Source organism: Penicillium canariense, assembly GCF_028826845.1.
Source record: "Penicillium canariense strain IBT 26290 chromosome Unknown utg000004l_segment0_segment0, whole genome shotgun sequence".
In the NCBI taxonomy this organism is placed as follows: Eukaryota; Fungi; Ascomycota; class Eurotiomycetes; order Eurotiales; family Aspergillaceae; genus Penicillium; species Penicillium canariense.
This window is the reverse complement of record NW_026622731.1, coordinates 3,557,309-3,574,244: the sequence shown is the minus strand read 5'-3', so window position 1 is coordinate 3,574,244 and position 16,936 is coordinate 3,557,309. Positions and strand designations below refer to the sequence as shown.

The 16,936-nt window shown below is 49.4% G+C and overlaps 7 protein-coding genes across 7 annotated transcripts; 2 read left to right on the top strand and 5 right to left on the bottom strand.

Moving 5' to 3' along the window:
- Positions 1–76: 76 nt before the first annotated feature.
- On the top strand, positions 77–882 carry N7482_007591 (uncharacterized protein; the record flags this gene model as incomplete). Its single annotated transcript, XM_056689715.1, has 2 exons — positions 77–505; positions 574–882. The coding sequence occupies 2 exons, from the start codon at positions 77–79 to the stop codon at positions 880–882; spliced, it is 738 nt and encodes a 245-aa protein (XP_056542144.1).
- Positions 883–1,490: 608 nt separating this feature from the next.
- N7482_007590 (uncharacterized protein) lies at positions 1,491–3,023 on the top strand (the record flags this gene model as incomplete). The annotated part of the gene is made up of 1 exon (XM_056689714.1): positions 1,491–3,023. One exon carries the CDS (start codon positions 1,491–1,493, stop codon positions 3,021–3,023), a length of 1,533 nt encoding a protein of 510 aa, XP_056542143.1.
- Positions 3,024–3,646: 623 nt separating this feature from the next.
- N7482_007589 (uncharacterized protein) lies at positions 3,647–4,106 on the bottom strand (the record flags this gene model as incomplete). Its single annotated transcript, XM_056689713.1, has 2 exons — positions 3,647–3,853; positions 4,044–4,106. The coding sequence occupies 2 exons, from the start codon at positions 4,104–4,106 to the stop codon at positions 3,647–3,649; spliced, it is 270 nt and encodes an 89-aa protein (XP_056542142.1).
- A 1,116-nt stretch (positions 4,107–5,222) lies between these two features.
- N7482_007588 (RXT2 domain-containing protein) lies at positions 5,223–6,998 on the bottom strand (the record flags this gene model as incomplete). The annotated part of the gene is made up of 5 exons (XM_056689712.1): positions 5,223–5,633; positions 5,690–6,423; positions 6,486–6,639; positions 6,741–6,862; positions 6,926–6,998. 5 exons carry the CDS (start codon positions 6,996–6,998, stop codon positions 5,223–5,225), a joined length of 1,494 nt encoding a protein of 497 aa, XP_056542141.1.
- Positions 6,999–7,447: 449 nt separating this feature from the next.
- On the bottom strand, positions 7,448–9,172 carry N7482_007587 (cytochrome P450; the record flags this gene model as incomplete). The annotated part of the gene is made up of 4 exons (XM_056689711.1): positions 7,448–7,610; positions 7,672–7,838; positions 7,904–9,013; positions 9,089–9,172. 4 exons carry the CDS (start codon positions 9,170–9,172, stop codon positions 7,448–7,450), a joined length of 1,524 nt encoding a protein of 507 aa, XP_056542140.1.
- Positions 9,173–10,955: 1,783 nt separating this feature from the next.
- On the bottom strand, positions 10,956–12,086 carry N7482_007586 (2,3-butanediol dehydrogenase; the record flags this gene model as incomplete). Its single annotated transcript, XM_056689710.1, has 4 exons — positions 10,956–11,086; positions 11,136–11,702; positions 11,752–12,000; positions 12,053–12,086. The coding sequence occupies 4 exons, from the start codon at positions 12,084–12,086 to the stop codon at positions 10,956–10,958; spliced, it is 981 nt and encodes a 326-aa protein (XP_056542139.1).
- A 1,288-nt stretch (positions 12,087–13,374) lies between these two features.
- Positions 13,375–15,336, bottom strand: N7482_007585 (caspase family protein; the record flags this gene model as incomplete). Its single annotated transcript, XM_056689709.1, has 1 exon — positions 13,375–15,336. One exon carries the CDS (start codon positions 15,334–15,336, stop codon positions 13,375–13,377), a length of 1,962 nt encoding a protein of 653 aa, XP_056542138.1.
- Between the last annotated feature and the right edge of the window lie 1,600 nt (positions 15,337–16,936).

Below are 16,936 nucleotides of genomic sequence, written 5' to 3'. Positions count from 1 at the left end.
CACAACATTCTTCACAGCATTCTTCATCATCTTTTTCATCTTCGGACCAAAATATTCAACTTCAACCATCTTCACCATGCACTTCACACTCCTTGCCCTGTCCGCTGCCGTAGCTCTGCCTTTGGCCAGCGCCTATCCCATCAGCGGAGACGTGGTCAACTGCCGCTCCGGGCCCGGCACTAGCTACGGCGTCGTCAAGTCCTACAAGCGCGGCGAAGACGTTTCCATCACCTGCCAGGCAACCGGCACCAGCATCAAGGGTGACGAGCTCTGGGACAAAACCTCGGATGGCTGCTACGTGACCGACTATTATGTCAAGACCGGCAGCAGCAGCTACGTCACCAAGAAGTGCGATGGCGGCAGCTCTGGTGGTGGTAGCAGCGGAGACCTGCCCGGACTGAGCTCAACTCAGTCCAAGCACGCCCATGCTATTATTGGCGAGGCAAAGCGTGAGGATCTGGGCCGTCATGGATGCACTGCCGGTATTGCAACAGCACTTGTTGAGGTATGCACTTCTTTCGCGGTTAACGGCTGCTCTTCTAGCAAGCAATAGAAGTACTAACATCCCGCTAGTCGAGCATTCTAATCTACGCCAACAACGACGTCCCCGAATCGCTGAAGTACCCCCATGACAAGGTCGGCTCTGACCACGACAGCGTGGGTATCTTCCAGCAGCGCGCGATGTTCTACCCCAACATTGCAGCTGATATGGACGCTGCCAAGTCTGCTGCCCAGTTCTTCGCGAAGATGAAGAATATCAGCGGTTGGAAGACTATGAGCGTTGGCACGCTTTGCCAGAAGGTACAGGGCTCGGCCTATCCGACGCGCTATGCTGAGCGTGTTGCCGAGGCCGAGAAGATCTGCAGTGCTGGTGGCCTCTAGATGTGCGCTCATACGCGGTAGTATTTACGGCACTATATGGCAGCAGCTCTGGCTCAAGGCTCATTTCTTCGATTTGTGTGATATGTTCTCATTTGTTTTACTGCTTTCATTCCAATTAGCCGGTTAGATAGATTCAATATATGTGATCGCAGCACTTATACTCTCTAACTATATCTGAAGATGGTCTCGACTGACGATTTCAATGGTTTAAGTTGAATATTTAAGTGCAGATTCATTGCCGCGGACGGATAATTCTATCTCTTCACTTTGTGGCGTCGTGAATCTTTCCTCCGTTGATATCTACAACCTCGCCTCATCTCACAGACCATGTGTTGATATCGACTCCAGCGACCACGACACGTCAACACCCCCTCCCTCTCTACCCTCGCTCCTCAATCTTGCTGAGCAAACAAACTTTTCCCCCTTCTCCAAAGTGGTGGGAGTCACTTCTACTCTTCTCGTTTCTATCATTCCCACACGCTGAATACTGCCCACGCAGCTACGTCAACTGCAAGATGTTAACGAGGCCTTGCCGCAAGAAGCTCACACCACTGGGTGAAGTTTCCCTTCCAAATCAGCTTATCTCTCCTGCAAGCCAAAACTCGCCTATGAAGCTGAGCACATTATTGAAGCGAAAGCAACGGTCACATCGGCCGGAACCAGGACCTCCCCTCCGCACCAATATCTCTATCCTGAGCCGACTTCCCCTCGAATGTTGGCTCAAAGTTCTCGAGTTCCTTCCCCAGCGCGATGTGTCAACTGTCAGTCGACAGTGCAAGGAGCTACATGCATCTGCGGAACCTATCCTCTACCGGTCAATTGACTGGGAATGGTGTGGGAGTTCATCCAGTGAGCCTCCCTTTCTATCAATTGTCAAGCTGCTCCGCACCGTCCACGAGCGACCCGAAATTGCAGCACTCGTCCAGAATGTTTCCTTCGTCTCCTACACCAGGCCCCAGGAGCCAGTCTACAACCAAAGGGCACATATCGAATCTACAAAGTGCCAGAAAATATTACGCGACTATCCCACTGTGAGAAACTTCTTGTTGAGTATTGTTCGCCTGGCCAACTTTCCTCATCAGAGAGAATGGAAGGGGGCTGTGAAAGAAGGGAATCCGCACGCCTACGCGGCCATCCTCATCTCCCAGATGTCGTGCCTGCGGACCCTTAAGCTGGATTGCTCCTTCGTGTGGGACCATGGTTGGCCGGGCCTGATGATCACCCATGCCATGCTGGGCTCACCCCCGGGGGTCCTGTCGGATTTCTCGCGTCTCACATACGTAGATTATGGCAACAACTGCTCCCGACTTCGTCAGAAGAATGCCAGAGGAGTAAATGTCCCTCTCTTTGGGGGCCTCGAAGGATGTGACCGGTCGCAGTACGTCGGCTGGTTCTTTCTGCCTGCGCTCCGGTATTTCGCGATGTGGGCTCAAAGTCCAAGTCTCGCGCAGGACATTGCATCGGCAATGAATGCTCAGCCTTCCAACCTCGCACGTCTCCGCCAATGGTCGCTTAATCAATCCATCATTAGCGTCCAGGACATCAACCGTCTTCTTCCTCAGATGAAGTCCCTAGAATACCTCCGCCTCGGCCTGCAATACGTGACCTGTCTTGGGCAACTGCAGTGCGTGGCAGCAATGGAACCAGGCCTCAGAAGTGTCTCTGGCACTCTAACAAAGTTCATCTTAGGCCCCCATTACGCCGCAATAACAAGCCAAACAGCCCCAGCTTGCGCAGGCAGCCAGGAAGGTCTCAAGCTTCCGCACGGGCTCTTCAAATCATTCGAGAAATTGCGCACCCTCCGCCTCCCGACTACCATGCTGCTAGGATGGGGCGCGAATCAGCGAAAGCTCTCTGGGGCTCTGCCAGCGGGAATCAAAGAACTCGTCCTGCGAGACTGCTACCTGGAGACAGCTATCCCCCACCGCAAGCCCAATGAGGCGATACATGTTCTTGCAAATTTCCTGCTGTACGATGTACACCAGTACCCGCATCTACGCAGTATTACGGTTTTTATGGATAGAACCCCGTTCAATATGGATCCTGTGTCTAAGATGGAGCGGGAGGAACTGCGCCAGCTTGGCGGACAGCGACACATTTATGTCTACCTGATGCAGAACACTGGACAGAGCATAGACTGAAGGGTTTGCTCTGGTAATAGCCTCGTATGGCTAGCCTGTCACGGAGATAATATGGCGACGACTAAGCATTCTCTTGATCTTCTGACGTGGCTCGGGGTGGGCATTTTTGTACAATATCTCAGTGATAAGTAGACAATCTAGTACTGCGATAGGAATATTCTTGGTTCTTCACGTTATATCTCAAAGGAGGTTGAAAGTTATCGCGGACAAGGTCAGGTGAAAGTTACTCAATTACCAGAACTAGTCGACTTTCTGATGTATCGAATTCGTGGTAGGTTAGAAGCCGAACTTCTTAGTAAGATGGACCTTGATCGAGCTGGGTTATATAAGACATAGACTATAACTTACCCGATGATCCAGAATGATACGGGGCGGCGTATGCAGTGAACCCCCGAAAGGAAGAAGTAAATGGAAGAGAAAGAAATCGACAGGCGCAAAAGATTATCACAGTCTTCTGGAGGAATTTTCTTCTTTCTTTGCAAACGCTCGAATCACCACTAAGAACCGCTGCACATGAAGCGGTGGGAAGGGACTCTGGACACTGTATTGGATATTCATATAATTTGTTGATTTTCTTTCAATTGATAGAGGATCCAAGGAAAATCACTTTGGCCCTTCTCGAATTAGTGAAAGTTGTCAGCAGGCCCGAATACATCATGATTATCAAAGTTTTCCGAGTCTAAAGTCGAATCGCAGGTGAAGCCGATTAATTGGCCGGCCATAATGGCATGGTTGTCAGGGTCTTCATAGCGGTACATATTCTTAACATCCTCGCCCTCTACGAGACCATATCTTGTTGTCTCCTTGACTTTCTTCCATTCCTGCTTTTTCTGTTAAATCATTTGTTGGTAAACGGAGCTTTCCTGTCGCCAGAAATACCCAATTATCGCTGAAGAAAGAGCAACGGTATGGAGAAGAGGGCTACGGCAAAATTAAGAATAGAAATATAAAAAAAGAAGGCGAAACGACATCCCGTACAAAGTTCTTGAGCAGCACATCGAGCAGAGCAACCATACGTACCTGCAGGCAACTCCCATCGAACAAAGTTCTTTGCTGCTTGGGCTGGGGAGGGGAGTCCAGCATGAAGGTGGACGGGATGGGGGTTCATAGAGGTAAAGGCGACCTACATATCAAGGCCATGAAGAATTGAAGAACAAGAGGCACAGCTATATTCTCCTGACTACCAGTGTCGCCCAGAAAGAAATAGTACTACTGGCAGTACCCACAGTCCGGTAGTGAAGAGACCAACCATAGCCGATATGAGCAAGCGGCACGAAAAGGAAGTACTGACGACGCGCAGGCAAGCTTCCTCCACTGGAAACTAAGCGAGATCACGATCATTGGTCTTATCGATGTTTATCTTGTATCTGGATGCCGTGGACCAAGATTCAGTAACTAGATTGTTGCCTACAGCGAAATCAGCATCGAAGTCAAACTCCACAGCCCAGAAAAAACTCGGCGTGCCAGTGGCAAAGGCACTTTTCGCATATACTACACCAGGCGGCAGCTACGTCAAGACTGAAATTAAGTTTTCAAAAGTGGTATACTTGAGTGGAGAGGCCAAATTGGGATCCTTTGATGCACATTGGGCTTTATCTGAAGGGGGTGCCATCGCTATAGATCCCGAGCACCTGGCCGTTGATTAAAGCCAGCGCACACGGGCTGACACCTGCCCAGGTAGTGTTTGTTGTATATCTCTGTTCTCTTGTCGCTCGCACCTGGCAACCATCTCCAGTGGGCCAAGGTTCCAGAATGCCAGAGGAAACCCTCGATAGGTGACGGTGAGCGTCCTGGGCGCATATGGTATTAATGGGCGAGCTAGACTTCGACGGTCCAACTAAGTCTAAGCAAAGCAACTCCACAATTGCCGAAGCCAAACAGGGATAGGAAGATAAAATATGCATTTATAAAAATATCCACATATTGTAAGCGCTAGAACAAGTGAAATGACTATTTCCATTCTCCAAAGGGTATATTTGATACTGCATGGTCCAGGGCAATCCGCCGAGGGCAAAAGTATATGGAGGAGATGCGCACCCACGCATTTGACCGAACACAACCAACACCACGCTATGAGGGACTTCGAAGGAAGTAACAGTAGAGAGAAGGGGGGAAAAGCAAGACGGAAGTATAGAGACAGAATACACCGACAGGCCCAGATCTGCCGCGGCAAGAACTCGACAAGCGTGAACCGATCCATCACTGCCGTCGGCCTCGGCCCCTCTTCGCCGTCGTTCGACTCTCGTCGACGGTCTCGACTTCGTCTTCATCAGTACCCTTCTTGAGATCCTCGCCCTCGCCGAGACCCCATCTCTCCCGATCGTACCAGTCCTCGCCGTCACTCAGCTCGCCAACGTGACCCTCGGCTTTGCACCACTCCAGCACGTCGGCCTTCATATGGCAGGCCCGGAACAAGGAGTCAAGCATATGCTCAAAGCCACGCACGGTCTCCTCTTGCTTCTGAATATATGACCAGAGGAGCCGGCGGGTCTCCTCTGCCTCGGTGGGCGGAAGGCCGAAGTTCGCGTTCGGGCGAATATTATTTGGAATGAGGAAGAGTGGGTGAGGGGTGGGAAGGGAGCTGGTGGTATCGGCGGATAGAGAAGGAGACTGATTTTCATCAGGAGGGTTGTTCGCGTTGGCTTGAGCACGAGTGGTCATTCGGCGGGGGGTTCAGGCGAGGAGCCATCGCGCATCTCGGCGTCTTGATCGTTGTCGTCTTCGTTGGTCTCGTGCTGATCAGGGTGTGTGATATTGTGATCGGTATTTTCGCCGTCTTTCGAAGTGTCCATCTCCTGCTTTTCAGTCGGCCCATTCTGTACAGGCGCGATATTGCTCTCGCTCCCTGAAGCTGAGACTTCTGCAGGGTGCTGGGGAAGGTCCTTGACCGTAGCATCGGTCTCTTCTGATTTGAACTCCTTGATCGTTTCCTGGGCATCGTGGCTGGCCGTGGTCTCCCCAGAGGCCACTGGCACCTCGGCCATATGCACATCACCCCCTCCAGTCTGGAAATCGCTCTCCGTCGCATTCGGTGCTGGTTGGCCGTCTTTCAGTGAGATCGTCGCGGACGGTATTTCTTGAGGCGCATTGAGATCATCACTGGCAAACCGGGGCCCGGGTTGTCTCTGCTGTCCAGCAGACGCGTTTGTCTTGTCACCCGCAATCCGAGGCTCAAAGATGTAACGGTCGTCGAGGGATTCCATAATACCACAGGGCATCCAGCCGCCGTCGCCGAGGAATTGTCGGTGCAGATTCCTGGCCCGCCAGAGAAGAGCTTTTTCCTGGCGCAGTTTGTCCTCCACGGCTATTGTCATCTGCTCGAGGGCCTGTGAGGTGTAGGGTTGAGACAACGAAGGATGGTTGGGAAGTTCAGAGGGGTGTTTGAGAGGACAAAGCAGCGCTGCACAAATCGAGAACGTGAGTACATCGCAATTATTTGCGGGTATGAAGGGCATAACCTACTTTCTAACGCGATCCCCGAAAACGGATTCTCTTCAGCAGCCGCCGCGTCGGCCTCAGAATCTTCATCCTCTTCGTCGAGTTCGTCGCCCTCTGAATCATAGCGAATTGGGTTCCGCTGCAAGATATGACGCGTGTACCCGGCGTGGTCAATCTCCTATGTGCATGCAAGGCCCTAGGCGTCAGTGTTCATGTCTTCCAAATTGCCTCGGCCGACACAGGACCCGCCGGCCCTGTCTTGGGGTAAGCACCACGCACCTCCTTGTAGAAATACTCTGCATTGATGTATCCCAATGCACCTTCACGAACATACTTCGCATTTGCCCTCATCTTATTCCCACGATTCGTCGGCTGGATGATGGCGTCGTCTGGGCCCGAATCTGCCAGAGGACAACACGTTAGAGACACCATATGCACTGCGATCATAGAAGACGCCCACTTACCATCACGCTCTCTGCGCAGTGCCCGCTTCATGCCGACTATTGTATCGGCAATCAGCGCTGCTTGGGTCGCCATGACTATGGATCTGCGACTGGGCTGTCGGTTCAGAAACACCCGGGAGGCGCGCGGGCGGAGGGGTTCTGAAGAGGAGGGTATCGAGGGTCTCCCCGGGTATGAGGAAGAAAAGACCAAGATACAGATCCGGCGTGGTCAGGTATCAAGTACTGAAGAGATTGAAGAGATTGCTGACAACTAAAAGCACCACGAGCGGCGATGTGACGAAGCTCGCGGAGAGCTGCGACGCCCGATCACCGCTAGCCGTTTTGGGACTAATTATGATAAGGGTAGTACACGTGACTAACCCTTGTGTACACCCATTCGGGGAAATGATCCTTTTCATGTTCTTCTCATTTCTGGGGCAAGGAAATCTGGTATCCAATCTTCTTCATCAGTTCGTAATACTAATTAGACAAAAATTTATCCCCTGTTCCTTCCCAACATAAAGTCCTCGATGCTTCTCCCAGTCACGATTCCTTCTTCCTTGGGGTTAACTTTACATTCAAGGCCGATTTGTCCCAAAGAAAAAAGGAATCTTGATCCAGCCAGTCCTTCTCAGGCTCTGCTAACTCCATATCAAAGTTGAAAATCATGCGTGCAAGTATAATGCGCATCTCAACATACGCCAAACTAAACATGGAGGCAGATTAGCAAGATGTCGTCGGCGTAATACCTAAGCAAGAGAACATACTTTCGACCAATGCAGTTCCTGGGACCAAAGCTAAATGGCTGCATTGCACCCCTGTTATCATTCTTAAAGCGAGGATCATCGAGATGACGCTCTGGAATGAATTGATCTGCGTCGGTGAAATTGATTGGAGAGTGGCTAGCAGCCAGGTGGCAAACGGAGACGATTGTCTTCATGAAACATAAGCTATTAATTGACGCTTCACATATGCACCTGGGGGCTTATTAGTACTTACACCTCCTGGGATCCAATTCCCCGCGATTAGATCACCCTGCACATCGACGATACGGGGCAGCCCGGGGGGAACAGGAGGATACAATCGAAGAGCCTCGGTAAGAGTCGCAAGGCAGTAGTCCAGCTTATTGCACGAGTCCAGATTGATTTCTTCCTCCCTGGCAAATGTTGATCTGATTTCCTCCTGGAGCTTTGCAAGTATACGCGGGTTTCTTAATAGGAGGTAAGTGACTCCAGAGAGCAGTGTGGCAGTAGTTTCGGAACCCGCAATGATGAGCGTACTACTGTTAGAAATCATTTCAGGAATGCTGAAGCCTTTCCCAGTGTCATTTTGTTTCAAGATGTTTCCAAAGAAATCTGGCCTCTCATTAGACTTGCTGAGTCGAGCCTGAACCTTTGCTTTCGTCAAGTCAAAGTGCCAGTCCCTCTGGGAGGTGACATGTTTTGGGGTGATGAGCCTGAGTAAGCGTCCTGATCCTGGCAGACGGCGAGCTACATTTGCGTAAGCACTCATCCTCATGTGGCCAAATAGAATGTGCACCCATTGATGGTAATTGGAGTTCTTCAGACAGTCGAAGGGTTCTCCAAACGCCAAATCACCAATGATGTCGAATGTAGTGAAGTTGTACCACGACACCAGATCAAGCACATCAGTTCCACTAGCGATGTTCTCATTCAAGCGCTGCATCAAGAGGTCAACATAACTCTTGATAATGGGCTCTTGGCCCCGCAGCGAGCTATCCGAGAATGCGTGAGATAGTAGACGACGGAATCGCGAATGATCAGCGTCGTCGGAAAGTATGATGCTGGGGGCTCCACCGGGGGTAGGAGGGTAGAATCGAGGGTCTTTCTGCTTTTGCCCATGGCCAACACGAGTACCGTAGATGACTTTCCAGGCGTCGGCTTCGATAAAAGACAGTTCATTGGGAGCGATCCGGACCACCTTGCCGTACTTGTGGTGCAGAGCCTTAGTCTTTTGGGCAAACCTGCCACTAATGATCATTTGCATATAAGGTATACGTGTGGCTACCATGAGCTTCGGACCCGGGTATTTGGCCAAGGGGTGGAAGTAGACATTGTATATGAAGATACTGATCGGATATATGAATATCTATATCAAAGTAGACGGCCTGTTAGTCTAGCTTCTGGTGCAACACACTTGAGAAGGCATATTAAAGGTACTGACCATCGCTAGGCCCACCCCAAGCATAGCCAGAGCCAGGCGCGGGGGTGCACCCTCTGTAGGTGAGAAGCTTTGATTGACGGCCATGATCTCAGAAAATGAAAAGGCCTTCTTGCTTAGACAAATCTTCCTCGGACACACGAGTGCAAGCTATCCTTTTAAACCATCCGACCGGGTAAACCCTCCCTGCCTTTCTGCCGTTTGTCAAACCGGCCATGCTCATGACGCATGAGACTTCCGATGTAAGGCCTCCAACGGCTGCACTAAGTTTGTGCTACTTTCAGGCGGGAAGAACCCCGCATCACGCACGGGATAATCCATCCATGACAGGCGACGGAGGACGGGCCCACAAGTCGTGGCCCGATCTCAAAATAAGGATCCAGAGCGTTCACAAATCCCAAGTTGACCTGACTATCTGTTGAATCCAGCGGGTCTAGTTTCAATCGCAGTAGTCATTTTAAGCATATTCAGCCCCAAAAACTTCAGAGTAAGAATAATAAATCGTGTAAAGGGAAGCTTCGCGACGACGCGTGGTGACACATGATTTCGTAGTAGGGCTCCGCAAGGCTATCATGCAATGCAACCGGCCGCTCCACCCCCGTTCCCGTGGGCCACTCATACAGTGGATAAATAGGTCCTGGTGAATATGTGAAACCATCCAGGGAAAGTCGGCATCTCCTCGTTTTATGCATTTGAACAATTTTTTGTGCATACTAGAAGCCTCCTATTACAATCAAGGCTGGTCCCGTTGATGCGTCCTTCATAATATTGGGTTGCTCTATTACTGAGTATCCTTCCCTGTCTGATCTTCCTGGAGAAAGAGATGTCACTGACATTTCTGTCCGTTGTCCTACACAGAATGATAAGCTTGATGTTGGAAATCTTGATGATCTGGTGGTTGACGGCCTTTAGGATTGAGCTTCGGGTCCACTAGCTTGAATATTGAAGTCGATTCACAGTCCGTCTGTTGGTATTTATTCCGAAGCTCTTCCAGATGCACTTCTTTATATTTGTCTTGTCAGTCGCCCAGTTTAGGTCTTTCTTTTCACAGATCAGAGATGAAAGATTGGCTTGTGTCGGTAGAAGCAGTCGGCCAATTAGAACGCCATAAGCTGGGTACAAGAATCCTATATCAAGCTCGTGATAGGCTGTGAATTTTATCGCTTACATCCATGATAGCCCTTGGAGGTAGAAGCTATCGTGTTTCAAATCATCTCTCGGTCCATGTTGGCAACAAAAGACCGCGCTGGCATAGAAAACTGCCTGTGGCACATCAGACGAAATGCAAGGGATATGATAACTATGGATCAAAATCTACCAATTTAACTACAGAGAGTGCGCTGGTCATCTGATCACGCACCTGGCAGTTGCAACCTAATTAGATGTCGGGATAAATATCAAAACCACAAAGAAATTCGCCGCTACGCTATCAATAGAAGATGCGCGCCTTCCTCTTTAGATGATCTAGGCCTGATGGCCTGTGATGTATTCTTGGATATGTGCTGTAAGCTTTCCTTCTCTTCTCCTAGCCTACTTATTGCTTAGTAGAGATTCTGCAGTCTGCTCAGTACACTACAATTTCTCTCACTCGCTTTTCCCTTCTACTTCCTATGCGCCAACATCAGATTCAGCTGCCGTCAGCTGTATTAGATCCCTTTCCCAATAGATCTGCTGTGAAACTCTACAAATTTAGAAATCTATGTCTGCGTCTTTGCGAGTTGTGTTAAAAGGTAGGATCCGGTAACAGTGCCTTCAATGATTAAACTATCAAGCCCTTGAAAGTCCAGAATCTAACTTACGTAACCAGATTGTGCCTGAACCGAGCGGATTGAAAGTCGACCATTATGTTCAGAACCAGAATCTGATTGCTCTATGATGCTTGCGCATCGATAAGGATCTTACAGTGCTGGTCGCGATGGTCGAGTAGTTGTTGGAAGCCTTTGTCCACTGCGTCACTAAGCTTTATCTCCGCCGTGATCATCTTTTGTGGCTTCAATTGACCTGAGGGAATATGAGCTTTCTGCCGCACGTCATATTTGCAGATACTTACCGTGTTCCAGTGCCTTAATCACATCCTTGAATGATGTCTCGTCATATAATGCAGCACCCAAATAATTGACCTCTTTGTAAGTGAGATCATTCACTTTGACAGCAGGCGCCTCCTCCCAGACCGCAATATTCACAATCGTTCCATGAACTCGGCATGCAGGAATGACTCCATTCAGTGCACCTTCAACGCCAGCGGTATCAAATATGACGTCCACGCCCTGGTTGTCGGTCAACTTGTGCACCGCTTTGGGGATGTCCTCTTCACGGGGATCCAAAACATTTGTGGCACCATAAACTTTGGCAAGCTCCTTTCTATTATCCATGAGTTCGACAACAAAGATTGTCTTTGCACCTTGCAGCTTAAGCACTTGAATCATCCCGATGCCTATCGGGCCCCCGCCTAAGATAAGGACGTTGTCACCACATTTGAAAGGTGATATGGTGACAGCATGCCATGCAACTGCCAACGGCTCGATGAGAGCTGCTACCTTCAGAGATATGCTCTCAGGAAGATGATAGAAGTGTTCAGCGGGGGCGACGATGTGGTTAGCCATACCACCGCCGTAGCCTGTGTATGTTAGCCAGCTTTCAGCGAAGAAGCGCTATTCAGAGCATACCACTCAACCCAATAAAGCCAATATTTTTGCAGCAATGCTCGCATCCCTGCTGACAGGCTGAGCAGCTCCCGTCGTATATTGTTGGTCGAACAACAGCTCGTTGACCAACGGAGAAGCCTTCGACATCCTCGCCAACCTCTTCGATTATGCCACTGAATTCATGGCCCATTGTGACTGGCGACTTTTCTCCGGTAATTGGATGTTTTTCTTTAGGAATCAAAACAGGGCCAGAGATATATTCGTGGAGGTCTGCGACCATTGTCACATATTGGTATTCTAATGGAGGTTCATTGACACTTACCGCTACCACAAATTCCCACATATGAGGGCTTCATCTGCGAATCCCGGGAGTCAGATTTATTCTTAATAGCAGCGTTTGAAATTGACCTGGCTATACTTTCACTTCGCCTTTCCCACGTCGTGGTGTTTCAACATCCTCCACGCGGATATCTCCGCGACCATGAAAGCGAACGGCTGTCATTGTATAACTTAAGACCAGGAGGCTAAGAGCAACTTTCAGGCTATATCCTCGAGGGTTTGCAGTATAGCTTTGAAAAGACTCGCATCTACGGGGAGATTACCACTGCATTCTTATACTATCTGCCACCTGCGGGCAAGTCATTTTAACAATAAGGCTGCGGAAATACATAGTGTGAACTTAATGGAATTGCCGCATTTCCTGATTTTAGCCCTCTTACAAGGCACCGACAAGGTCCGAGCCCGGCTTGATACAATCTGACGTCACGGCTCGATCACTCAGTTCCCCTGGTCGGACTTTTGGAACTGTACATTCGGTACCCGCAGATCGTACCTCGGGGACGGTATCCATCCATCGCCACAGATCTTCGCTTGCCTTTTAAGTTCAAGATCGGGACCAACGGTTAGCAACTGCCAACTACAACTATAACTAAAATAGTCCGGTATGGCCGGCAAGGCCGGCAAGGACCTCAAAAACACCCCGTAGTACCCACTAGAGCCAAGCCAAGTTCAGCTGGAGAAGGTTCCAGCCAATCAGAGAGCCCCAGAAATCGCGTATCAGTACCTGAATGTCTTGATACCAGTGCGGGGAAGGCAACCGTGTTGCTTGCGTTTGTGCAACCAAAAACATATCCGACTATCACAGAAGCCACTGTCATTAGTCCCATAATCCCATTGGCGGAGACACAGTAAGCCCCCAGTTTGAATTCTTGATCAAACTTATTCTCCATTTTGGCCCTTAAGCAATTTAAGTACATCTTATTTTGGTCTCACAAGGTTCGGCGCCTGTCAACTCTTGAATAATGAAGCAGCGGGACCGGAAGTTCTGATACTGTCTGTATGTGGCATGGGATGCGAATTAGACGCCAAGGGCTTGCAGAAAACTTCGCCTTTCCCACCTTCCGAAAGCACACGCGCGGATGGTATCGCAGAAACTGAAAATCGTACTGTACTTTTGTAAAAGAACGATTTTCTTGCATCATAAGGGGTAACTCGGTGTGACCTGGCCAACTCACAACTAGACCCAACCTGTATAGGCTCGGGCTTCATATCCAGCTGACAAGGCCATAGGGTAGGATTATTCTCTACGAAATGGTCAATTCATTGGATCAAATACCGCAAGTTACTTTCATGAGTGAATTGAATCTATGGGCTAAGCGGCTTCAACAGAAACGGCAACTGGATCATATCATAGCGAATCTTTTCTGTTGGCCTCTCTGTCTCGATAAGGCGGCTTGCCCCCTGCCCAAGTCGGAAGAGGCGACCACCTAAAGACGACTGATTTGAAGTGGTCCCCCGCGAAACAAATTCCGTGCTTATTAGAAACCGCAAATCAACTGGGGCACTTGAAAGCACAAGGACCAAAGTGTCTACCACCGCCTGCGCTCTGGGGATGTTGTTCGGCCATTTGACCTTAAGTCCCTCAAGTCTGCCCCCAGAACTACCGATCGTATAATCTCGTCCTGGAGGCAAGTCGATACCTCCCACATCGCCATTTAAGGCGTTGATTTGACCATTCACTTCCACCTCAAAAATGGATACAAAGACTCTGGACCGCTCATCGGTGTTGCGCAGATAGATGAATATACTGGAATTTTCCGTAATTGCATCATCACCGGCGGCGTCAATGATTCTTCCAAAACAGGAATCTTGCACCAGCCCGAGTTTTATCTCAAGATCATGCTGCAACTTGTCTTCAGCGATAAGATGTGACTGCTCCTCGGTGATGTGCGGCAGTTGTTCTTCATTAGTGTCACAGGACTGAACAAGAAAATGCTGCGCTCGAGCTACTTGATCTGCGGCATGTACAGCAGCCCTATAAGCAGAGAGTGGAGGTTGTTTGCCATAAAACCGCTGCGAGAAAAACTGTATTCCCACCTTATTGATTGCGGTAAGTTTTCCTTCTTCCTGCCGAAATTCAACAAGCGAGGTTACCTCGTCGTCATCGCAACACCGAATAAACTTAGATAGTTCAACCTGTTTCCGAAGTACTGGGGCTCCTTCCGGAACGACGGCTGGCCATTTGTAGAGAGCTTCTTCGATGAGAAAAGCCAGTGCCCCTTCACGAGGTAACTGGTGGGCTCCATTTTTCCAGGTGAGCGTTACAGCAGCATCAAATCCACTGACGCAGACGACCGTAGCAGTAGCGATCTGGAACTTCTCATCAACCTTCTCGGATCCGGGTGGCATTATGGCGTAAATATTTTTCTCTCGAACTCCTGCAACTCGTCCGCATTTAATCTTGGCTGTCTTGTCACGCTCTTCAGTGATAAGAATGGCGCCCGATTCTCGGTGATCCAAAGCGAATAAAAAGCGGGTTTGTGGTCCTTCTACTCGTGGGTGTTGCTGTGCAAAAGAAATATTGACCAATTCCTGCACACGAAACATGACGGTTTTCCAGGAGATATGGTCATCCTTCGTCTCTTCGATCACGCGAACAAGAGCTTCTGTCAACGCACCAACTCGCTCCCCATAATCATTTTCGTATTCATATGCACTCTCCCATGGTGCAGCAGCAGCAATTCGCACTGCGTGAGGATTTCCTTCTGGCGTATTGCGGTCACGAAGGAATCCCTGCTGTCGAAGTGACTTGATATGTTGCGCGATATCATGGTGCCGATTTGTCGGGAGATTCTTTCGAATTGCCTTCTTCCCACAACGAGGATCGCGTACCATACGACCAGAATGGCAACAATCCAGGATTACTGTCACATTGTGAGTTTTATCAGTGGTGTCCAGCAGCCACTGAGATAGTTCCACTTCCGAAATTCCGCGAAACTCTTTACCCCCATCCTGATAGTCTATAGGAACAATGAACTGCAGCCTCCACGGCTGGCTAGAAGCTTGCGGCTCTCCCTTTGTCGATGATAGGGCTTCACCTCCATGGCCTGAATAGTAGATGACCACGGTATCGTCTGATGCTGTTTGACATATGAGATCTTTCCAAGCGGAACGGATGCCATCTCGAGTGGCAGCCGAGCCACAACACCGGTGGACTTGAAAGCCTCGTTTCTGAAGGACTCTGGACATCATCTCAACATCGTTCTCTGGTCCCTGGAGATCACCGTAGGGACTGGCAATGAGCAGTGCACGTTTGGTAGAAGCCATGATAAAGAGTCAATGAGACAGACTAGAACAAGGGACCAACGTAGTTGAACGGAAAAGTGGTTGGGAGTGATGGGATTCCTACGAGAATATAGATCACACGTGTCTACTAAAGGATATACGGAGTGAATGTCCCGCCAAGACTGAGAGCTGTATGCGTGGTGATATCTTCGCCGACCGCCCTTTCAGCCAGTAAAAAGCCATATAATTTTGCCAGAAGGTGCGAGCCCCTTTTGGCCACGTCAATCGTGTTTTCGTTGGGGGGAGAATGGCTCATTATTCAGCATTCCCGCATTGCTGATTGTACTCCTGAGGGTAAGACCCCAGTGGGGGGGCATCAGCACTAGTCCCAAAATCGAGGTTAGGTGGTTCTTGAACCAACAAAGGACTTGCCTTGGTGGATCTTGAAAGTGTATTCCGCACAACAGTAACTGTATCGATTGAGGTTCCCGATAGCGGGGTATTATGACGCGGACTGTCAATACGACACAACGAAGTGTTGACAAGTGTCGAAATTGGCTACTCCACTACGTTAGCTACCTACAGTTTTAGCTCAGCTTCTTGGCGCAGATTCTTCGTGATCTGGCCATATCCCCTATTTTCTACAATATCTATTCTCCTGATCTATCGGCCTACACGTTACTAGGCTTTACCCGTCTTTCTGCGTTCGACAGCAATTCATGATCAATGTAAACCGCTGGGAGATTTCCATAGTACGCAAGACGAGGGTGCTTCGGTGCCTGATCTTCGGTGCCCAATCTGCGGCTAAAACATTTGGACTTTCATTCCTGCATGTTTCCAAGTGTAGGACCTTGCTAGCTGATGCATATGTCATGGCGTAGCCTGAAAGTTGCCTTACTACTGTAGCTAGCTCTGAAAGAGGTATTGCTGCGTCCCTTGGGCCCGCTATTCTCCGAAGCGAATCTTGGTTTACATAATATAATCCGTAATAACGGGGTCACGACCGTTAAAAATCGGCTAGTTCATCCTTTATAATAAAATAGCATAATATACACTCGTACTTTTCACGCAGATACACTTCTCCCTCCTTCACTATTCAACCTACTGGATTAGGGTGAAGCCATGGACCAATCTTTGCACGACTACGATAGTACAAGCGTTGATAATGATTTCGGCGAAGAGTCTCAGGACCCAATTCCTGCTGTTGATCTCAAAGAGCCGGAAATGATGGTGGAAGTGGTAGACTTACCCCGCTATCCTCCGCGGAGGGAGCCCACTCCGAGGGTAAGAAACTAAAATATTCTCTTTGTCATGTTACTTTGTCGCTCATGTCGGTTATCTCAAGGGAATCTTTGGTGCAACAGTCCGTAAACTGAAAAATATCCCTCCTTGTGTCTGGGTTGTCAATCAACACTCAGAAGAAATAACGGTCGTGGTCTCGAAATACAAACCAGATCGCCTCATAACGGGCATGGGATTAAGTGCCTCACCAAGTGGAGTAGGATTAAACTTTGAGACTACGGTATAGTATACTGTTATATCCCTTCGATACCCCTGTGCATAGGCTGACATTCTACAAAGACCTTTGCCGGGCCGGCCGCGCGGAAAACACTGGCAGCTCAAGACCAGGGTTGTGAAGGTA